Below are 19,144 nucleotides of genomic sequence, written 5' to 3' on the forward strand. Positions count from 1 at the left end.
TAGAGAGAGAGAAATAAATACAGTAGATAGGTAGGGAGAGATAGATAGAAAATAGGTAGGTACATAGGAAAATAGTGGGTGGGAGAGAGAAAAATACAGTAGATAGGTAGCTAGAGACAGAGGAGGGAGAGAGAGAGAGAGAAATACACTAGGTAGGTAGGTAGGGAAAGAGAGTAGGTAGGTAGGTAGATGTTTCCAGGTGTATTTATCCATGTACTGGAGAAGGAAATCGCTGACAATCTGCAGCACCTAAAACTTTGTTTTTGCTGGCACAGCGCTTGATCAATATAATTCTCATCAATCAGTTAAAGAGCTTTCCGAAAAGAAAGAAAGAAAAAAGTTTTTGCACTCTGCAAACCTCCCAAAAACATTTTTTGCAAAAATGGGCCCGCTTTTTTAAAAGGCATGAATAGCCTTGGGGAGGGTCATGCTGAATTCTCCTGGGGATGGGACAAAACTAGCAAAATATGGCCCATTTTTTCTCAAAAAAAAATGCATGCACTTGTAGGAGGCTTTCAGAGACCTAGGAGCTCTCTGAAAGCCTCCTACAAGCTACGCACGGCCATTTTGGTGAAGGGGTGGGGCTTCAGGAGGCAAAAAGTGCTATATTCAGTGTATAAGATGCACCCAGATTTTCAGTATTTGAGAAAATACTCCGAAAAATACGGTAACTTAAAACATGCACTAAGATCATTTGCCACACATTGCATGGATGATAAATTAACAATATATTAGGAAAAGACAAAAATATTGCAATTTGCTAAGGACACAAGGATCCACATTTGGCAATTGAATAAGATAAAGTTTTTAAATACCTTGGTATTTCTGAGTGAGGAATAGCAAACTGGTAGATATCTGAATGGGCAGAGACATCACCAGAGGTGGGTTGCTCCTGGTTTGGCCCGGATCGGGCAAACCGGTAGTGGCAGCAGTGGGAGGCTCCGCCCACATGCCTGGACGTCACGCACATACGCACTGGTAGTAAAAAAAGGCAACCCGCCACTGGACATTACCACTGCTGTGTCTCAAGGACTGTTAAACAGACCAATCACATGGAACCTCTACAGTTAAGAAAAGGATGGAAGATCACCTACTTGTACTTTGGATGACTGCTTCTCATGAGGAGACTGCAGGATAGCAGTTTTTCATAAAGATGCTGTATTCGCTAATGTGACTTTCTAGTCACTTTAAGAAATTATCTTTTTAACTATCTTCAGCTAACAGAGATCTTCAAAATGGCAAGTTTTCGAAGCTGCCTGAGACTTTACTTTCATTCTGGATCAAAAGAAAAATTAACTACTGGTATAAGTTTAAGAACTTAAAGAATTTAAAATTAGTGACAAAAGCTAAATAAGATTTTAATACAAGAAATTCGTAAACAAATTAAGACATGAGATCAATTTTGGTCATTAGGACTTTTGCTGTAAGATTTTGGAAATATTTATCTCAATAAATAGCACCTTCTGGGAACCAAACTGATAGCCTACCTTAAATTGAAGACTTTATGATAATGACTGCACATTAGAGGCCACTAAAGATTCCAGGCATAAAGAGATAGAAAAAGAGGGGGGGGGGGGGTAGACAAATTTGTCTTATGTTTTGGGCCAGCATTGGGGCAAAATGACAAAAATGGCATAAAATTTGAAAAATTACAAGAGGTTTTTGAAGAATAGGGACATAAACTAGAAGCTACAATATCATCAGTGTCCTCTGCCTCTATGGATAGACTATGACCAAAATTATTTAAAAAAGAAATGACATATCTTAAAGAGAATACTTTGTGAGATCTACAGGATAAAATGCTGAAACAAGTCTTAGGAATATGAGCAAAATAGAAAGTTTAGCTCTAACACATGTTTATTTCTATTAATTATACATTGATTCCATATTTTCTATAGAAAGCTATACTTCTTTTCACTGTTAATAGCCAATCATACTTTTATATGGATCACAAACTTAAATAACAGGCAAGAATGATTTATGTAAAGAGAGGTTCAAATGGATATTTTCTCCTATTATGTTACTTCTCAAAAAATCAACATTTTCATTATCAAGTGTTGACATACTTTAAAAGAGGGATTTAATCCAAATTATGTTTACCATAAAGTAAATATATGTTTGTCCTATCCCAGCAATGGTGAACCTTTTTTGGCTCGTGTGCCATAAGCGGGGGGGGGGGGGGGGGCGGCGCAGGGAGGTCGTGCGCAGGTATGCCATACCCATAATGCAATGCACGACCCCCCAGCACGCATGCGCACATGACAGTTTCTCTCCCCCCATTTTCTGCATGCTTTTTTCGTCCTCCCCAGGCTCCAGAGGCTTTATAGGAAAACAGTCTCCCCCCCCCCCCCCGGAGGCCTTCCAGTGGCTTCAGGAAGCCTTCAGAGCGCAAAAAAATGGCCTGTTTGCCTGTAGGGGGGGGCTGTTTTCACCCTTCTCAGGCTCCTATAAAGCCTCTGGAGCCTGAGAAGGGTGAAAAATGGCTTTAAAAAAGGCTGAACTCACCTGCCAACATGTGCATGCGCGCTAGCCAGATGTCAGGGCAACGCCTCGCATGCCCTGACAAATGGGTCCGTGTGCCACCTATGGCATGTGTGCCATAGGTTCGCCATCCCGGTCCTATCCCATTGGTCAAACTACTTTTACAGCTGTTAAAAAACATTTAGTCTACAAAACCTAATTCCAGTGGTGAAAATGAGGTGTTTTACGTCATTGATAATAAAATAATCAACCCAATGTCAAAGGACCTATTCAAACAACATGAATGTTCAGATAAAATTGTAAAATAATGTTAGAAGTTAGGTAACCCATTTTCAAAGGTGGCATAGATTGAGAAGAAACTCTTTAGCCATTGAGTTCAACCTTAGTTCAGGAATGCAAAGTGAAACATTCTGACAAATAGGTTCCCAAATCAGCTCTTAAGTATCTGTTATAATGTATTTATTTCTTGGAAATATTGCTGATGTGCACCTTGAGGAATTCTGTGAATAATTTAATTTGTCCAGCAGATGGCATTTAATACACAAGAAAGGCACATTATATTCTACATTTACAAATATTTAGTAGCAAATTATACAGAAGATACCATTTCCTCTGTCTTCCTATTAGCACTATAGGCTAATATTTGAATGTAATAGTGTCCTTGTGAAAATATAGTATCCAATAAGTGCTTTAAAAATGAATTACTATTGCTGGTTTGTTACAAATAGGAATTTAGGCCAAATCCACTCCCAGGTGGAAGATGATTAGCTTCTAGATGTAGTGCCACTTGTTCCTATGATCTGGTTTGGTTTGTAACCTGTAAGTTATAGGCTACCTGTAAACCTGTAAGTTTGTTAACCTAGTTTGAGAAAAATAATATGGCTTAATATTGTGATTGTTATTTTGAATTATATACCAAAAGTTTGGATTTTAAGAAGGGTGGAGTTATTAAGCATGGGATGCAGAAAAAAAAGTGCCAGTCAGGTTTTTCAATGTTGAATTGATTGGATGCTTGCTCTCTGCTCTTGAATATGTGTTTGTGTGTGTCTGTGTGTAGTTTTGTTTCCCTTACTTATTTTTATGGCATTCCTCATTATTTCTTTCTATATATCAAAACAAAAAAAGTGTACACCATTCTCATGTTCCCCAGATAATATAGATTGCCACTGACTTTCAAATAAGCAGTGAAGTTTTCAACTGAAATATATTTTGTTTTTTCCCCTCCTGCTGCAAAGGCTAGCTCAATTGGCTTGACTTCTAAATCAGAAAGCATTAGGTAGATCTAATTATTGGAGCCTCTGTTAAAGTCATAAGTGGGAAATAATTTTGTGTATTTTAAGTAGATAATGCAAGAGAGAGTGTGCCATTCATAGTGTAACAATGTTTGGCCTTCCCCCATTGGCTTCAGTCTACAATTCATTCAAGGTGGCATTTTCCATATGCTGATAACTCCTGGAAGAATTAATGTGGTTTTAAGTATGTGAAGCCATGATTTCCAATATTTTTGTAACTTGTATTTCCATGTCATTTCATTTATAATAGACTGACTATAATACCAGCCTTAAACCTATAATGGTTTAAAATAAAGCAGTTGGACACATAGACTGTGCTAAGTTCTTACTTTCATGTTAGTGCATTCCTCTCAGAGCTTCATTTTTTTGTAATTTTATTGAAAATTACAATTAGAAAATATAAAAACTAATGCAAAGTACAAAAAAGTAAGAATAAAAAGTGTAGAAATGAAAAGAAATAAAAAGAAAAGTTTATCAAAAAAGTAATTTTCCCACATCACAAGTTTAAACAATTTTAATAATTTATCACCAACTCTTAAAATATAACAAATGAATTCTTAATCCCATATCCCACCTGTTAACTAAAAACAAAATCCAACCTCATAATTTGTTCTTTATTATCAAAAATTCAGAAATTACTACATATTTATTTTAACCATGATGAAATAAACAAACTTGATATTTGTAAAGGAAAGTGTGGATGACCGAAAGGAAGAGATACTTTCTAGGAAACAATCAGAAAAAAAGGCAGAAGTCGCCGAAGGCTTAAAAGTCAGAGAGAAAAAAAAAGGAAAAAACCCTCCTAATTGACTGTTGAAACCAGTAGCAGGAAGTTTGTACTTTCACACTTGCAAAATTCTGTTAATGTAGCCTTGCAATAAAGTAGAATTAGTTCAACTAATTGTATTTCCTGTTTACCCGGAGGGCTGACAATATTCCTTCTCTCTATTTTTAACAATCTTGGTTTTTAATCCTTTCAAATAATATCCAAAACCTTTATTTCTGTTCTTTTTGTCCCTTTTCAGAGAATTCTTCAAGACTTTAACAAATCTCTTTTGTACATAGAAAAACTTATCCAAATCACTCTTCTAGTTTGATAATTGTATGACCCCTTTAAATATGAAGACATCAACTGGTTTCATTTGTGTAACCAATATATATCATGTTCCATATCCTTCTTGCAACTTCTCGTATTTAAATCCACATGCAATTCAATTTATATCTTATCCGGTATAGCTTGTTCTTCTTCTGTGACATCATAAATACACCAACTATCTATAGTATCAGATATTCTTAATTTCTGAGTCTATTGCTCAAAAATGTCCTTCAGAATATCCATTGTTACAGTATTTTGCTCCATTCTTTGTTAACATGTGGAGTTTAAATATTCTTCTCTTTAATTGTAATCTTTATTTTTTTTCTATTTTCCTCTATTGCCGACATTGCAAAGTCCTATCCTATCATATTTAGTCTCACAAAGAACTCAATCAGACAACCAGTTTCTCACAGAAAGGACATTTATAATTAATTTCAAACTTTTATTCCAAATCCCTCTTGTGGTGGAATGTTGTCTGGATTCCCAAGAAGGAGAGGGTGCAATCCAAAGGAGAAAAGGTCACCAAAGTTTAGATTGTCTGTGAGGAAGAAAGTCAAAACAGCCCTTCCTAGGAATTCTCAGAGTGTCAGACCTGGAAGCTATATTTTACCTTTGGGACTTCAGGCTTGCCACATTTTCTATTGTGGGAAAATGGGAGGGGGATTATACAGAGTGTGGGTGATACATAGTCAAAATAACATTCTTCTCAGAAAGTCAAGGCTATCTTGCCCTACAGCTGCCCTGAGGTGACTGGGAGGTCTCTCCAATTTCAGACAGTGCCTGATTGGATCTGGTGATGGGCATGTAGGTGCTGGGCAGGAACATGAACGTTCCTTTGGGTGGAGAAAACCTGAAGACATTCAGATTCGGGTTTTCCCAGATGTGCCATTATATCTCTAATAAAATGGAACTTTGAGGAAACTCAAGTCTTCTTTTTGTTGGAGGTGTTACTTGGAAGGAACCCTGACAAAGAATGTATGTTTAACGGAGTAAATAGTTTAATTTGGCAAGATTTCTGTTCATAGGCGAGGAACAGTACAGGAAATTGCTTAGAAAAAGCTCAGTACATTCTTTCTTGTTTGGAACCTGGTATCTCAGAATCTGAAAGTTAAAAAAAGTTTATTTTTAACTTTTCAAAATTTGCAAATTTTTCATCTCAAATATAATGGTCTCAAAAAAATATTGTCCCAGATGTACACTGCACTATCGCACCTCATTTTTAGTGATTACAAATACCAACATTTTATGTTTATCCTTTTCCTTCTTCCTCATCTTTAGGTTGAGTTGTTCCCTTGGAATTATCATCTCCTGAACCCGTACTACTGACATATCTCTTATTAAGCAGGCCTGCATATGTAGTTTAGAGATTGGTAGCATTATGCTGAATCAGTATGAATATGATTGTGTCTATGTCTCTAAAATTGCCATGTCTAGCTATTTTCTTTTAGATTGCCTTAATTAAAAATAAATAAATTGTCATGCCAACTATGACAGCCATTTTATGAACGCACAGAATAGTAAGCTTGCTTATTCTAAGTACTTTTTCACACTTACAAACTTTCACAAGCATAAAAAGACAGTCTTTCATAATTTCATGTATGACATGTATACTCATGTAACTGAAAAAGCTTGAAAATGCTGAATAAATAGATGAAATATTTTTCTCTTAATTTGCTTTTCTTCTGTTACTCATCACATTCTACCTACAGAGGAAGTCTTTTTTTTCCCCTATGGGTTTATTATAGGTAAAAAGTTTATTATCAAAGTGAAACCCAAAACTTTGTTAAGCTTAGAAGCAAGTACAGACAGTTTTGATTATGTGGATTGGGAATGCAGTTGAGAAAAATGTCAGCCTACTGAATGCTTATCTCAGCCAATTCAAACAAAACAACTGCATAACAGGAAAGGAGTGGTGAAAAATGAGAAGAACATATGCGGCCCCAGCGAGATTCTGTGGATTCCCCAAGATACACAAAATTGGAGTCCCCCCCCCTCAGACCTACTGTACGAGACACCCCTATGTAAAACCTGCCTAATGGCTGTCACAAAGCTTAAACTTTCTGACCCAATCCTCAAACAGCACAGTCACATCATCCACACAATTTCTGACAAAACTACAATGCTTAAATGTGACTCCTGATGATATAATGATCTCCTATAATGTAGTATCCCTATTTACATCCATCCACTTGGCATATGATGTGATAGAAAACTAGAAAAAGAATGCAACACAGATCAGAACAACCTAACCAGGACACATGAAGCTACTTCAATACTGTCAACGCGCCTTCTTCACATTTAAAAGCAAAATGCATGAACAAATAAAAGGGATATCCATGCGATCCCCAATATCAGGAGTCATTGCAGAAACAGTCCTGCATGAAGTAGAACACTGCATTTCAGAACTATACTATGCCCTTAAATTCTGGTGCCACTACGTGAATGACATATTTGTCATCATCAAGACAAATGCACTTAAAAACTTACATACCATTCTGAACTCTATCTTCCCTGACATACAGTTCACAATGGAGGAAGAAGCAGCTAGGCAATTGCCATTTTTAGATGTACTTGTTAATAGACAAGAGTGGAAGCCTAGAAACCACAGTTTATTGCAAGACCACAAAAAGTTGCATCAGAACACTATATGGCATGTGAGAACCCACTATAGTATCCAGCAAATCAAATAGCTGGAGAGCAGGTACCTACATGAACAATTAAAGCAGAATGGGTACCCACAATCATTCATCACAAGATGTCAGTGCTACACAGTTGGGAGAAAAAGGAAGAAACAAGGTACAAGACAGAGGTCTTGCATGCCATGCATCAAAAACATTTCAGAAGTTGTAGAACACAGCTTCCAAGATCTGCAAGTGGGCATAACACACCACCCAGAGGCTACCATATGAGGACAAATTATGCATTACAAAGATCACTTGGATGTGGGAGATACTTTTAATGTCATCTACCAAATCCCCTTGGGACACAAGCGAATGGTCAGATGAGGAGATCCAAATTCATTGGTAGCTCACACTGCAGTGAACAAGGACACATATTCAACTTTTTAGCTACTAAGATTGTTGGACAAGCAGGCGCAAAAACAGGGAAGTGATTGAAGCCTGGGAAACAGGCCCTTCATCAGTAACAGGAGTTCTGATTTACCACAAGCCTATCAAGTTCTTAGAAGGTGAGGCTGGGCAGCACAAGGAAATGACAGCTAATGATTTAAAAGCCAGCCATCAACATACCCCAATCAACATATACAAATCCACTTACAATAAATATCACACACAGAACAGTGCAAACTCTGCTAGAGGCTCCAACACTAGTCTGAAAATTCGGAAGACAAAACCTCTTGTCCCGGTGATCTATCCATATTGGATCCTGCAACATTATCCTGGGACACACACATTTGCCTTCATTCATGAGAAAAATGTATGCCTGAATGATGAAGATGGTGAAAAGGAACAGCATCTACTATCACCTTTCCAAAACAAATTTAAACATTTGCTTTTCCTATCTCATGTTGGGATGAACGTTCAATACGAAACAACCATTCCACTTTGTGACTGGGAGGTCAATTAAGGAAACTGAATGTATTGAGAAGCCCTCTGTGCTAGTACTATTTACTATCAAGTCTTGAGGATAGTGTTTTTTAAAATCTCCTTTATGCAGACTGCATTCTGAGTCAGCTGTGAATGTGTTTTGGGTTTAAAAGATAATGAGGCAGAAGTAAAAAAAACCATACGCCTAGCATGAGACATGCCAAAAAATGAAACTGCTGTAATCAGAAGCAACCTGTTATTGAAAAACAGATATTTGTGACAGATAGCAAGAGAGTTGGCAAGGATTCACCTAGAATGACTTGCAGTAAACTTTGTTACTTCACCCTGACTTCAGGCAATTTGAGAAGACACGTGTGGAGTATAGTTGTAGGTTTGCTTTCTGATTGTGAATTGGCACACCCAAACTAGAGTATTCTCATGTTATCATAGCATATTGTGGATGTAGTCTGATCAACTCAAAATAGGGAGGAACAAAGACTTATGACTCAATCCTAGCATCAGGAAAATAAGCAACTAAACAGAAAAGTTGCAGAAGTTTATTAATGATTGAACTTTATTTTAGGATAATAATCATACAGATTTTTTCCTGAAATACTAGGTATTCCAGAAAAAGACTCTCTTTCCAGATTTCTTATTTACTACCATTTGGATTTTTATTTAAGAATTAAGCACTTTGCCCTGAAATACATGAACTCCTAGTTATTTTATCTAATATAATTCTACAAATAGTAAATCCAGGACTTGAGTGAAGCTCACGTTCTGATAACTCCATGGATATAATCCCTGTAGTTTCCTTGATAACAATTCAGTAAAAATTTGTAATTGCTTTTGAGATTTCCAGATCTATCTTAATGATAGTGACACATCAAAATACTAACCAATCTCCCCTCCCTTTCTGTCTTCTAGAGACTTGGTGTAACAAGACTTCTCTAACTCAATCTCGGTTTATGAGATTTGCAAGCATAATAGCAAATGTAATGGGCTCTCAATGCTATTAAAATAATAAATGAAAAGTTGTATCTTTTCAATCAACCCAAGAAATGGTAGATATAAGCAAGCTTATTAAAGGTCAATGTAAGTGTCAGGTACAAGTATATCTACATTTTCTATTAGCATAGTGAGTCTGTTTATAATTATAATCTTATGAAAGAGATGGTTGTATAACTAGATTAAAAAAAACTTTGCCTCAATAGTAGAGCATTTGCTTTGTATGAAAAAGATTCCTGGTCAATCTCTGGCATCTTCAAATAGGGATGCAGTGGTATGTAAATCTCTGATAAGGACTGCTGGATGTTTTTTATGAAATATTTACCACAGAAAACATTTCAGTGTGAGACAAAAGAAAATGATAGATGTGCACTAATATTTGATTGGTTGATTGTGTGCCATCAAATCTGTGTCAACTGTTACCAATCTCATAAATGGATCTTCTCTGAGATTATCTTTGTGCAAACTGGCCCTTCAGGATGTACCATAACTATTGTAATTCAATCCATTCCCCTAACTCCTGTTCATTATCTTGTCTTTCCTTCCAGCTTTTCCAGCATTACAAACTGCTCAAGGGAGCTGGGTCTTTGCATAATGTATTCAAAATATGATAATTGGAGTCCAGTCACTTGTGCTTTGAGCTAAACTTCTGGATTGGTTTCTTGTATGACCTGATAGCCTGTTTACTGGCTGCCCACGGTAATCCAAGGAATCTTTTTGCAGAATTTAAGAGCATCAGTGCTATTTCTATCCTGCTTCTTCAGAGTTCAGCTTTCATTTCCATAGAGTGTCACAGGGAATATAATTTTCTGCACAGTTCAGAATTTTGTTGGTAAAACATGTTTAAGACATCTGAATCTCTCCTCCAAGGCCTTCATTGCTACCCCACTCAATTCTACCCCACCCAATTCTACCCCACCCATCCAACACTGATTCTTTTATGTAAAAAGTTCATATTTCAATTTCATGTGATCTTTTTTAAAGAAATGATTCTCTGTTTTGACTCAATCTATTTTATAATTTTATGTGGTGAATTGTACTGTGTTTGCCATGGTTGATATTTATCCTTGCTTAAACCTTAATCATGATTTTAATCATTTAAAGTAATATAAAGAATGACAACTACAATTTCTTTGACATTGTTCTGATTTTAGATAAGAAATGTTTACTCATTTGTGCTTTATGTTTTTGGTTTTTAAATTTGTTTTCTATTTTCTATTTGTGTATTTCTCAAAAAAAAATTCAAAGAAAAGCCAGTTTGAACTAGTGGGTAAGGTGGTGGCTTAGGAACTAACAGACTATGATTTCTAGTCCTATCTTAGGCCTGAAAGCTGGTTGGATAAGTCTACTTGATCAGCCCAACCCACCTCACAGGGTGGTTGTGGAGAAAATAGGAAAAATAATATTAGGTATATTTACCACCTTGAGTTGTTTATAAACAATAAGAAAAAGTGGAATCCAAATCAAATAATGAAAAGAAAAAAGTCATTTGAGTTGAGCTGACGTTCTGTGGACTTTACAGATTTAAGACAGAATTAAAATGGTGGCAGCCCAAAACAAAAATCAATTCGCTTATGGCAAAACAGTAAGATAATAGCTGGCTTACAGCTATTGCAGATCTTATGCTGGAAAGAAATGACTTTTTCCCAGGCAAAGAGACCAGTGTTCTAAATGCAAATTGCTATTAGTATATCAATAATACTATCAACTATTGAGGAGTTGGCCTGTGTTGGCACCCCAGTGTAAGAGTAGGAATACAGAAACCTCTTAGCCTGCTCTGTCTTGGTATGGAGCCATGCTCTCCTTTTAGTCTGTGGGAGATTTAGTAATAGCTAAATGAGATCAGCCTCCGCTATCTTACTTTCAGCTGCCGCCTCCTCGGAAACTGACTGCATACTATCAGTGGAAGGCCAAGCATTTAATGGTCCTGCCATTATTGCTTCTTCTATAAATTCCTGCAGTAGTGAACCCTGCATTTCCTGATAGTCTTCCCCAAAGCCAGGTTTCTAGGGCTTTGTGTATCCTGAGGAGGATCCAGAAAGCACAGAAATCTGAAGCACAACCACCACCACCACCTCCTCCTCCTCCTGGAAAGATATAGGAGCTGTAGGGAGGAGGAATGGAATTCCTTGCTTAGTTTCCTAATAATGCTATATAGCACCTTCCATTCCACCCAGTTCATGAAACAAGTGGCAGACTATATATTTGTAGAGAGTGAGTTGTCAATAATTATGCTTCTATAGCTTACCTTCTGTGGACAGCACAGCAAGGATGAGGACATCCTTACATTGCTGAAAGAGAGGTGTAGAATATTCCAGAAGCAGACTGAAACTTCTTTTGCAAGCATATTTGGATCAGAAAATCATAACTTATTCTTACCATTCCTCTCAATGGGGTTCAGGTGGGAAGGGTGGAAAAGAAATGGAAAAGAAAGGAAGATAGATGGTGGAGAAGTAGTAGAGGATGGATAGATACATTTCAGTACTCTGGGCAGTGAAAATTGAATTCCACCAAGATGGGGAACTATATGTTGGGTGCAAATACTTAAAACTGTAGTTTCAGCAAATCAGGCAGGCATCAAGTTCAGGGACGCTACCATGCTCATTTTAGCTTCTAAATGTAAATAATTACGTGGCCCCATCACATTGCTCTCTTTGCAGCCCTTCCTTCTCCGTCCCTTCCGACTGTTTCTCAGGCCACAAGCTGGCCAGCTGGTCAGTCTTCCAGTGTTATTTTGCAAAAAGAAAAGAATATCTTGTTATCAGACTCACTCTTCCACCCAATAAGCATCAGCGAAAGAGCTTTATGATGGGGGACCCTTAACCAATGAAGAAAGGAAGGGGCGGGGCCATAGGGACGGGGGCGTTGAACTTTCGCAAGCTGGGTTTATTAATAGGGCGGTTGCAGCTGGATGGCAGCCGTAGTGATCGGAACATTGCAATTTTGGGGAGTCGCTCCCTTTTTTCGCAATAAAGATCTTTGACATAAGCGCTTCCCCAGCCGACAGCGTCCCGTTTCTCTTTAGGGTCGGGGTCTCCGAGTCTCCCAAAATGGCCGGCAATCGGGATTACGCTAAAGAGCAGCTGAAGCGCTGGCAAGAGCAGCGGGGCTCGCAGGTACCGATATCCACCCCCAGTTCCCGGCAGAGTCTGTGTTTCTGGCGCGCATCTATCGGGCAGCGCATCCGGGGAGGGGGCCGAGGACATAAATCTGCAATAGCGTAATGTAATACAGTATATTGTTACTGGAGTAGAGAAACTTTTGTGCTTTTTATGGATGAACGGATAGCCAAAAAAACGGACTGGAGATGTGCGGTTAATAGCTGGGAAGAGGAAACTGCAGAAGGTGTACTTCTCGGTCTCCGGGAGGAGAGTAGACTGGCTATAAGGAATAGTTTCAGAAATAATTTCTCCTAGGTGTAATGGGTGTAATATGTTCAAAATGTAAGCTGGTTGTGTTATTCTACATTGGGGGGGGGGGGTGTCCAATTTTTGAACTTTATTTGAAATTATTGGAAATTTAAATTTCCAAACATAGGAGTGCTCAAAAGTTGTGACATGCCTTGAGAATGTAAAGATATTTTGGTTACTGGAATATACTTTAGATGTGCTTGGTGAGTAACTGCATAAACATAACTTTTCAACATTTTGTTTGTTTTATTTGCATGGCTCTTTTTGTACCATAGCAAAGCAGTTTGTTATTTGTGTACTCAATTCAGCTAAAAGTACCAAGTAGTTAAAGATTGACCAAACAATGGTATAATATTGTGAAGTGTTGGGAGAACTCTGGAAAAAAGTGGCACTTTGTACTTTGCTTGGAAATTAATCTAAAATAGCTAATGTCTATATTTGAAGAACTGGATTTTACCCTGATAACAGTAGTTACATTAGTGGTACTCATGTTGTCCTGACTTAATGACTTACTCTATTTTGTGACAGTAAAAGGAAGGAAAATACTTTTTCAGCATCTGTCATATTCTGTCAAATATGATATGCAATATGTACCACCTTAAAAGGAGAAGCTCCTGGTACAATCCATCCATACTAAAGCTTTTTGAAGGTTATCTTCAACTGAGATAAATTTATACTTAACTTGACCACTGGCATCTGTTGGATTGAAAGAATTTAAAGAAGAACTGGTATACTTTTGAAGAACTGTTGACAGTTTACAAAGGCTAGTTAGTAATTCAAATCAGATCATTATTTCAGTTATCAGAAAAGATCTACACAGGCTTGAATGCTTGCTACGCTCCTACTCTCAGTTTCTCTTTCATTACTCACCTTTGTCAGCTTTCAAAACAGATATAGGTGGGTTCACATTTTGAGCTAAGACATAATAGAGCTGGTTTGTAATTTAGCATTGTGAACCAACCAACTCAGATTATAATTCAAGATTTATTGTGTAGTGTGTTATCTGAACTCATATTCCACAATTATGGTTAAAAACATGATTTATGGCATTGTCTGGATCTGCCTTGTACTTTACCCTTCACTTTCTAAGTTGATAGGAAATCTCAAATTAATATGTTTCATTCTGACTTGAAATATATTTTTCAATTTTGAATTATTAGAATATCAGTTTGTGGTCCTTTGCATCATACTTTTGAGAATTGAGCATTCTGTGCACCTTCGGTGTTTAGTTATGCTGGCCACATGACCACGGAGACGTCTTCGGACAGCGCTGGCTCTTAAATTTTGAAACAGAGATAAGCATGTCTCCCTAGAGTCAGGAACGACTAGCACATATGTGGGAGGAGAACCCTTTACCTTTACCTAATCATTTGAATGCATTTGTTTACTAAATTGAAAGTTATATTCCCTTCAGCATCTTTCAAAGGAACCTTGATATACAATTAACAGTTTCAACCTGGATAGCAAGCACATGATTCTTCAGCTTAAACATTATTTAATATTTTTTATAATCCTAACTTAACTGTATGAAAGATGGCTGTGTGTAGCATTACATGATTGATCTTCAGTATGTATAAGTTTCCTTTGCTGTTCTCTCCTTCGCTCCCTTCCTAGCCTGCAACCTGCAAAGTAGATCTGGAGTATGTTGAAAAAGTAGAATTTCAGAGGGTAGCCCAGTCTGTCAAAGTTATCCTTCTAAATCAGATAAAAATAATTAGATACAGTCTAGAAAGTCCTACAGTATTATTCAGGAAAGATTCAAATTTATTTCAAGTGTTGCTTCCATCTAGTAAAAGTACAGTAATTGCTTTAGCGCGTAGAACTTATTAAATAAGTTCATTTTGAAGATGAATTTACATGTTGACATGAAATGCATTATTGTAACTAGCACTCTTCACCTGCTTGCTTCCACTTATCTATCCTCCATATTATTTTACCATAAATGGTAAAAGAGGAAACTTAGCAATTTGTCTGAGTCTTTTTGAAATCTGTCTTATCCGAAAATCTTCCACAAATCCTTTGACACACCAGGAAAAATCCTAGCAGTTAGAATACAAGTAGCCCAAAATTTCTGTTGTTAAGTGAGACATTTGTTAAGTGAGTTTTGCCCCTTTTTGTGACCTTTCTTGCCACAATTGTTAAGTGTATCACTGAAGTTGATAATTTAGCAATTAATTAATTAATTTAGGTTAAGTAAATCTTGCTTCCCCATTGTTTTTGCTTGTCAGAAGGTGATCACATGAGCTTGCAACACAGCATAAATACGAACCAGTCGCCAAGCATTGGAAGTTTGTTCACATGATCATGGGGATGCTACAAAGGTTGTAACTCTGAAAAACGGTCATAAGTCACATTTTTCAGTACTGTTGTAACTTTGGTCACTAAATGAACTGTTGTAAGTCAAGGACTAACTGTATAAGAGGGTGATATGGATGAAGAAAGCCTGCCATACATATGCTGCTGCAGCTGAATAATTACTGTCCCCTATTCAAATTTGGAAGGTTACCTTAATCAGGATGCATATTATTTTATTATTTTCAATCTTTTTTATTTTAAGTCTCAGATTTTCTAATTAATACATTGTAAAATGAAATACATTAAAATTAATTTTGCCAACAATATTGTACTTCATGTAAAATATTTTAAAACAGATCAATTACTACTTCTCATTTTCTGTTTAAATTATAGACTTAATTAAATACTGAACAATAATGATATTGTATGGCACCTCAATCACTAGAGTATTCTAGGTGGCTTACAAAAGAAGGTTAAAACAATTCACAGGGCAGGCATGACCATCACAGAAGACATGTCTCCTAAGTCTAATGTGACGACAGTGGGAATCTGAAATAGATTAATTGTCCAGAATTTGCTAATTAGGTAGAAATATATTGAAATACCCAGAAAAAACAATGGTAAACTTGGCCTATGGGAACAGTTCTGCCTATTAGAGGAGAAAAAGAACAGATAAAGAGATATAGTGTTACCAGTTTGTCTTCAAATATAAACATGGTTTTTCGTTAAAAACCACTCAGTGGTATTGCACAAATGGCATTTATGATCAATCCTCAAAGTTCTGGCCATCCCAACATTCCTGCAGTCACATGATTGTGATCTGGATATGGGGAAACCAGCTTACACTTATGATGGTTGCAGCATCTGGCAGTTATGTCACCATTTGCAGCCTTCTCTGCTGGCTTCCCATAAGCAATGTTAATGATAGAGAAGATGGCACCCATTCCTGCCATTTTTTCTCTCAAGCCCAATTATGGAGCACAAGATGCCAAGAATTTGTACTCTGTACTGTGCCTTCCCTCCGAAGCCTGCCAACTTGGCCTAGCTGGGCTTGTTATGTATTGCATTACGAAAGACATAGGTACATCCTTCCTGGATTAGCCAACCAACCAATTGTGCACGCTCCTGCACCCAGTAATAGCCACCCCTGTTTAATTTAGTTATGAGATTCCATTGCATATGGAAGAAATTGTAACTAAATAGCTAAAGATGTTACAAATATGGTAAAATAAGAACTTGATGTGCACAGATGTGGCTTGTTGCCCACAGCACAGAGCTTTTAAAAACTTACTAAAATACTGGTACAAAATGGTTGTGTAAAAAAATAGAATAATGTGGGTTGATATAATTAAAAAATATAATTCATCTGTATACCATCCCAAACTTTTTGCAGCTTGTGAATACATTGGCCATGTTCCCTAAATCAAATCCTGGCTTAATAAACGAACACACAGACATTCTTTATCCATAGTTTCCTCTCTAAATACTTTTTTCAACTTTTGCATAAGGAAACCAAACAATTAAGAAACCCAGTGCTAATATCTACAAAATATCCAAGATGAAGAATAATGTTATTATTTTACTGCCTTTTTGTTTTTGTGGTTACTGATATGTTAACAATTGTGTGTCCTTCTAGGATGATGATTTCATTGCAGATCTTTGCAGTGGAACAATGAAATGTAAAACATTTATCAAGCAGTGTGGGAATATTCCTGTTTTGTACAGTCCGTTCTGAAACCTAGAATTGGTTAAATGCATTGCACAAATGCATTATTACAAAGTTAGTAAATAGGGTGTGGACAAAACTGACTTAGTTAGATTTGTTGTTTTATTCTATAAGTGTACTACATTTTCTTATAAGCACATAACAAATCAAATTACTACTAATTACTACTACAATCAAGTGGTTAATTTTATTACTCTCCAGCTATTTATATGCTATAGTTATTTTCACCAATTTTTTACAATTTAAATTACAATTTAATAATAGGTCTTAAAGGTTTCTGACATTGCATGTGGCCTTGAAGGCTTGGATTTAATGGTTTTCTTATCCATGCAGCACAGAATTAAATAAAAGACAATTTATCAAAAGTTTTGGAAGTGTGGGAATATTTTTTGTTTTGAGGTCTTGTGATGAAACTTCCCTGAAGCATGCAGCTAGACTATACATTAATACATAGTGATTCTCTTGCACATTTTGCTTGACACACCTTAATTTGCCACATCGCTACAGTATGAAATATATCATCCGTCTTCTTGGGCATTGGATAATTTTCTCACTTGATCCTATAATCAAGCTCTCAACGTTTTGAATGTTTCATAGAAGTGAACTATATTGCAGAACTACTTTTCAAAATGCAAGAAAAGATCAGGAAAACTTCTTTTCCTCAGAACTCTTGAGTGCAGTAAATCTACAATCTTGATTAGAAACTTTTATTACAAAACTATTTTTAAGAGTTGTTCTTATAAAGATTATAGATAGATTCCAATGATTTTGCTCAATTTTAAATCTCAGAGAAGCATTTATTTTTCTGCCAAAATAGATCTTGAGGGACTTAGTGTAATCTGATTTCAGGATTTCTGCAGCTTTTTCACATGGTTATCTGTAACAAGAATTCTGTTTACATTGAACTTCTCTCTTTCCTGTGCTTCTGGCAGTCTGTGCTCAGGAGTTTTGGTTAATAGATAGTAAATTGCTAAAGTTGCAGGTTGTCATCTCAGTGCCACTGACTGTAATCTGTGAGAGTAGAAGTGCCTGAAGTTTGGAAAAAGAGCCAGTGTTATCCTAATATTGTAAAATGGAAGAAAAGTGACTGCAGAAAACTATGTATTTGGGAAAATACAAAAGAAGTCAAGAAATCTGAGAAATACTACTTTTTTACATAATCACAACATATTTCTTGGTAAATTGTGACCAAATTCTGATTAACTTTCCCATTGTTGGCCACAGTAATTGTTAGTCAAATGATCCTGAGAAAAGTTTTAAAACTGTGTGCATGGCATTTGTTCCTGAACTGCACAAATGCTGAGAATAAGAACAAGCTGTAAAAAACTGCCCCACAAAGATTACACTGTTCCATGACATCCAAACAAAGTGTGAATTTAATGACACAACACAAGGTGACGTTAATACATTGTTTTGCACTGCTTTTCTCCTTCCTAACGTTTGAAATCCTTAGAGAAAAAAGAACCCCAATTATAAGGAGGATTAACCTGTATTACTCACATGAGTCTCATTAAAGAATTATCAGGGCATTAGGACAATTAGGATGCAAACAGTTGAACTTTAGTAGTCAGGTCCATCACTTTCAGTTGGGTCTAGAAAGCAGTGCGGATGCTTCAAAACAATTCACACATGTTATTGCATAGCACAGTGTACTCTATTACCCGGACTGCAATATGTGAAAAGTATTACAGGATGATGAAATTGGTAAGTTATCTCCTGATTGATTTTTGTCAATGGACAAGGAGCAAAGGAACAGTAGCATAAACTTGTCCAAACATCATCTTTCCTTTGCTATGTATTCCTTCCACATTTTTTTTATCTCCAACTGAAATAGTAACATTGAATAACTTGTTAATGGAATCCAGGAATCTTTTTGTGCAGTTATTTTATTAACACCAACAAATCCTAAGATTGCTGTTACTAAAGAAAAATATTTATCACTTCAACTTTTTCTCTCTGTGTGCCCTCCATTAAAAAATTAAATTAACAAATATTACTGTAGTTTCTTCTTTAAAATTTACCCAGAATGCTTTATCCATGTCTCTAAAGAGGATAAATTTTTAAATTAATTTACTCAGGTGAAAATGTAGGTTCCAGTTTGTTAGTAATTCCTATGGAATTTCATTCTACATAATCCCTTTCTTATCTTTCTTATCTTCATTTTTGAGTGGGATGCATTGGACTATCCCGTTTAACAACTGGATGATTTGATTACCTAGATAAATCAGCACTTGGCTAAGTGCAACCCTAGCCAATCATGAGTTATGAAGGGTGTGTGAATTTTCCAAGAT

At 36.5% G+C, this 19,144-nt stretch overlaps 1 protein-coding gene across 2 annotated transcripts in view; it reads left to right on the top strand.

Annotated features, from left to right (window-relative positions):
* Window positions 1–19,144, top strand: part of LOC106543222 (catalase) — a 46,225-nt gene that overhangs the window by 10,846 nt on the left and 16,235 nt on the right. Inside the window, exon 1 of one of the 2 annotated variants that reach the window (XM_087719640.1) lies at window positions 12,325–12,538. The exons of the other annotated variant lie outside the window; for it this stretch is intronic. Within the exon in view, the coding sequence (XP_087575766.1) occupies window positions 12,473–12,538 (66 nt within the window). The 5' untranslated portion in view covers window positions 12,325–12,472. Of the gene's footprint in view, window positions 1–12,324; window positions 12,539–19,144 lie in introns of those variants that run through there. 2 annotated transcript variants of the gene reach the window in all.

The sequence above is a fragment of the Thamnophis sirtalis genome, unplaced genomic scaffold, assembly GCF_051295495.1.
Source record: "Thamnophis sirtalis isolate CommonGarterSnake01/CBP01778 unplaced genomic scaffold, rThaSir2_p1.2 scaffold_1, whole genome shotgun sequence".
NCBI lineage: Eukaryota > Metazoa > Chordata > Lepidosauria > Squamata > Natricidae > Thamnophis > Thamnophis sirtalis.